At 45.9% G+C, this 2,946-nt stretch overlaps 1 protein-coding gene across 1 annotated transcript; it reads left to right on the forward strand.

Annotated features, from left to right (window-relative positions):
• Window positions 1-499: 499 nt before the first annotated feature.
• On the forward strand, window positions 500-1,999 carry LOC147425783 (aspartic proteinase nepenthesin-1-like). Its single transcript, XM_086500115.1, has one exon. The coding sequence runs from the start codon at window positions 500-502 to the stop codon at window positions 1,997-1,999; it is 1,500 nt and encodes a 499-aa protein (XP_086356241.1).
• The last annotated feature ends 947 nt before the right edge of the window (window positions 2,000-2,946 follow it).

Here is a 2,946-nt window from a genome sequence, read left to right on the forward strand (position 1 = left end):
AAATATATAAAGCATAACACGTGCGTTCAATAAAAAAGATTTTCATTTTTTGTAAATTTACAGATTCATGTGTACAAGAGAGGTATAAAAGATAATTAAAATCCATTTTGATAACGCACGTGTTATAAAAAAATTTTGCTTAGTGAACGCTTCGAGACTTTTTTAAAACTCTTTTCAAAATAATTTTATTGTCTTAAAAGTTTACCCCATCCCATTAAAATCAACCCCTTAACCCTAGTTTGCTGCACAATTTACACCTTGTTGACATGCGCTTAGCCTTGCTAACCTTGACACCACTTTACCAAAGAGTAGTTTCGCACTCCACAACTAACAAACTAGTGCTGTCGTCGTGTTATTGCTTGCTATGTTTGCGTGGGTTGACTGACGGGGATATACAAATTGATTTCACGCGAACTGCCTCTGAGCATTTGGTATTTTTAATATAATGCTTCTGCAGTCCAGACTTTGTTGCATGCAAAAGAGATTTGTGTTTCAATAAATGGCTGCGTTTACTAATATTGCAGTTTTGGCTGTTCTGACCGGACTCCTGGCGGTCTCAGCGGCCGACAGGCTAGCGCCGAGCAGAACGCCGGCCCAGTACAACGTCAGCGCCACCGTCGAAGGATTCTCCTTTCCTATTGTCCACGCCAACGCTTTATTCGGAAACGCGACTCAATATACGTCAGGTGCAATTGCAGGAGGATCATCAGACAAACAGAAGCATCAACGGGCCCTTCAAGAGGTGCAAATCGTTAACGCCGCTTATTACACAGAACAATATTTCTTGTTCTTCGTACAAGTTGGGGTCGGCACAACACCAAACCACTTGCATCACCTGATTCTCAACATTGCTCATGACCTGACGTGGATGCAGTGCGAGCCCTGCAACCAGTGCTACCCTCAGCTCGATCCAATCTTCAATCCCACCCAGGATTCCCAGACTCTGCAGACAGTGCCTGCATCGTCTCCGCTTTGCACCGACGTCCCCGGCGGATGGCCGGCCGAAACAGAAGAAGGTACAGACTGCGTTTACTATCAGTCTTTGGCGCAAACCTCCTACAGCACAGGCACCCTTGTGGCCGATACTTTCTGGCTGGGGAGCGTCAGGCCTAACGTGCCGGTGGCACATGTTGCTAGTCTCTTGTTCGGTTGCGGCACAACTAACGTGGTGAAATTTAAGGGACCGGCCGGGATCCTAGCCTTGGCCCCCAGCTCCGTCTACTCTCTCCAGAATCAGATTCAACAAAGGCTAAATCTTCCGGACAATACATTCTCCTACTGCTTGCCCTATGGTGGAGAAAAGGATCCTCTCGGGGTTCTGACGTTCGGCGGCCCCATACCCCTACGCACCACATTTACTCCGCTCGTCACTAACCCTAACGAGAATCTGCGGAAGCTCTATTATGTGGCACTCACGGGCATCAGCGTGGGCAGCGATCTGCTGGATATTCCGTCATTCGCCTTCGACATGAACCCCGTAGATGGCAGCGGTGGCGTCATGCTAGTCACGGCCATTGGCTATAGTAGCATGCCTGGAGTTGCCTACGACGCTTTGCGGCGAGCTCTCAACGACGCGATCATGTATCGTTATGGGCGACCCAAACCCAGACTAGAACCTGCAGCCGCCACTCCAGATCCACGGTTCGACCTCTGCTTCAAGGCGAGAACAACGCATCCATTTTCTCAACCGCTTCACCTTACGAGGCTTTTCGCGGATCTTCCTCCTATAATTTTTCATTTCGCAGGAGGCGTAAACCTTCCGATACCATGGAGAAATCTTTTCGTTCCGCTCAAACGGGATCTGCAATTGAAGGTGCCAAAAAATCACAAGCGGCAAGAGAGGCGGGTGTGCCTGTTTCGTACGCGCTCCGAGGCGCCCCATATGCTTACCACTATCCTCGGCAACCATCTACAGCTGGGAACTGGAATCACCATCGACACACGGAATCGACGAGTTGGTTTCACGCCGGGTCTCTGTGATGAACCTTCCACAGTTTGACTAATTTGTAATAGGGAAAATAGCCCCTCTAATTCGAGGAAATTCCCAAAATACCCCTCAATTTCAAATATCCTTGTATCTATTTTGGTTGGATTGTTCAAGATTTTCTAATCTTCATTCGTTTTTGACAATTGAGATCCGTTTTTGAGTGCTCAGCATGTAATTTGTCACCAGTTACCATCGCAAAAAGGCAATTATGTCTAAAAATAATGAAGCAATTCATCTCCAAAGCCTACCTAACCAACTCAAACTGTAGTTTTAGCATCTTGTACGATAGACAATCACTCTTCCTGTGAAGACTTACAAAAAAAATTATTTTTCGAGAAATTTACTCTCACAACGAGGGGTATTGTGGGAATATTGGTGAATTTGAAAAGCATTTTGGGAATTTATGACAAAATATCGGGGGTATTTTGGAAATTTTCAAAATTTGAGGGGTATTTTGGGAATTTCCACAAATTAGAGGGGTATTTTGGTAATTTTCCCTTTGTAATAAGAAAAATTACCAAAATATTGTGACGTACCCGTCACGAGGAGTAGAGACTACACCAAACTGAGCGTGCCTTCCTCCAGTGAGGCAACTCCGTATATTAGGTACTAGAAAGGTTACATGCCAAGAACACCAGAAGTGGTCGGACTTCGGCTACATGACCACACACCACACCTCCTCCCTTAGGGAGAAAAAAGATGGACATCTTTTTTGCAAATTTGGACTGAGAAGGGATTGGACACGACTGAAGGGACTGTATTAACTCCAATGCCTCATATAGGGGGAGTGATCTTACGAGAGCTTAGGAACTAGGGGATTGAACTCGGAAGCTAGACTCGTCATCATGCCGAACATCATCAAGGCATGGAACTCATACATCTCGCTTATGCAAACATTAGGTCGCTATCCCAATGTAATGGACAAGACAAGGAATGACTAATTGTGGGTTGCGTGCAAT

The sequence above is a fragment of the Adiantum capillus-veneris genome, chromosome 25 (genome assembly GCF_014529385.1).
Source record: "Adiantum capillus-veneris isolate H3 chromosome 25, ASM1452938v2, whole genome shotgun sequence".
NCBI lineage: Eukaryota > Viridiplantae > Streptophyta > Polypodiopsida > Polypodiales > Pteridaceae > Adiantum > Adiantum capillus-veneris.

Excerpts from the sequence above, each read along its gene's own strand:
- LOC147425783 (XM_086500115.1), top strand. The coding sequence starts at position 500 with ATGGCTGCGTTTACTAATATTGCAGTTTTGGCTGTTCTGACCGGACTC.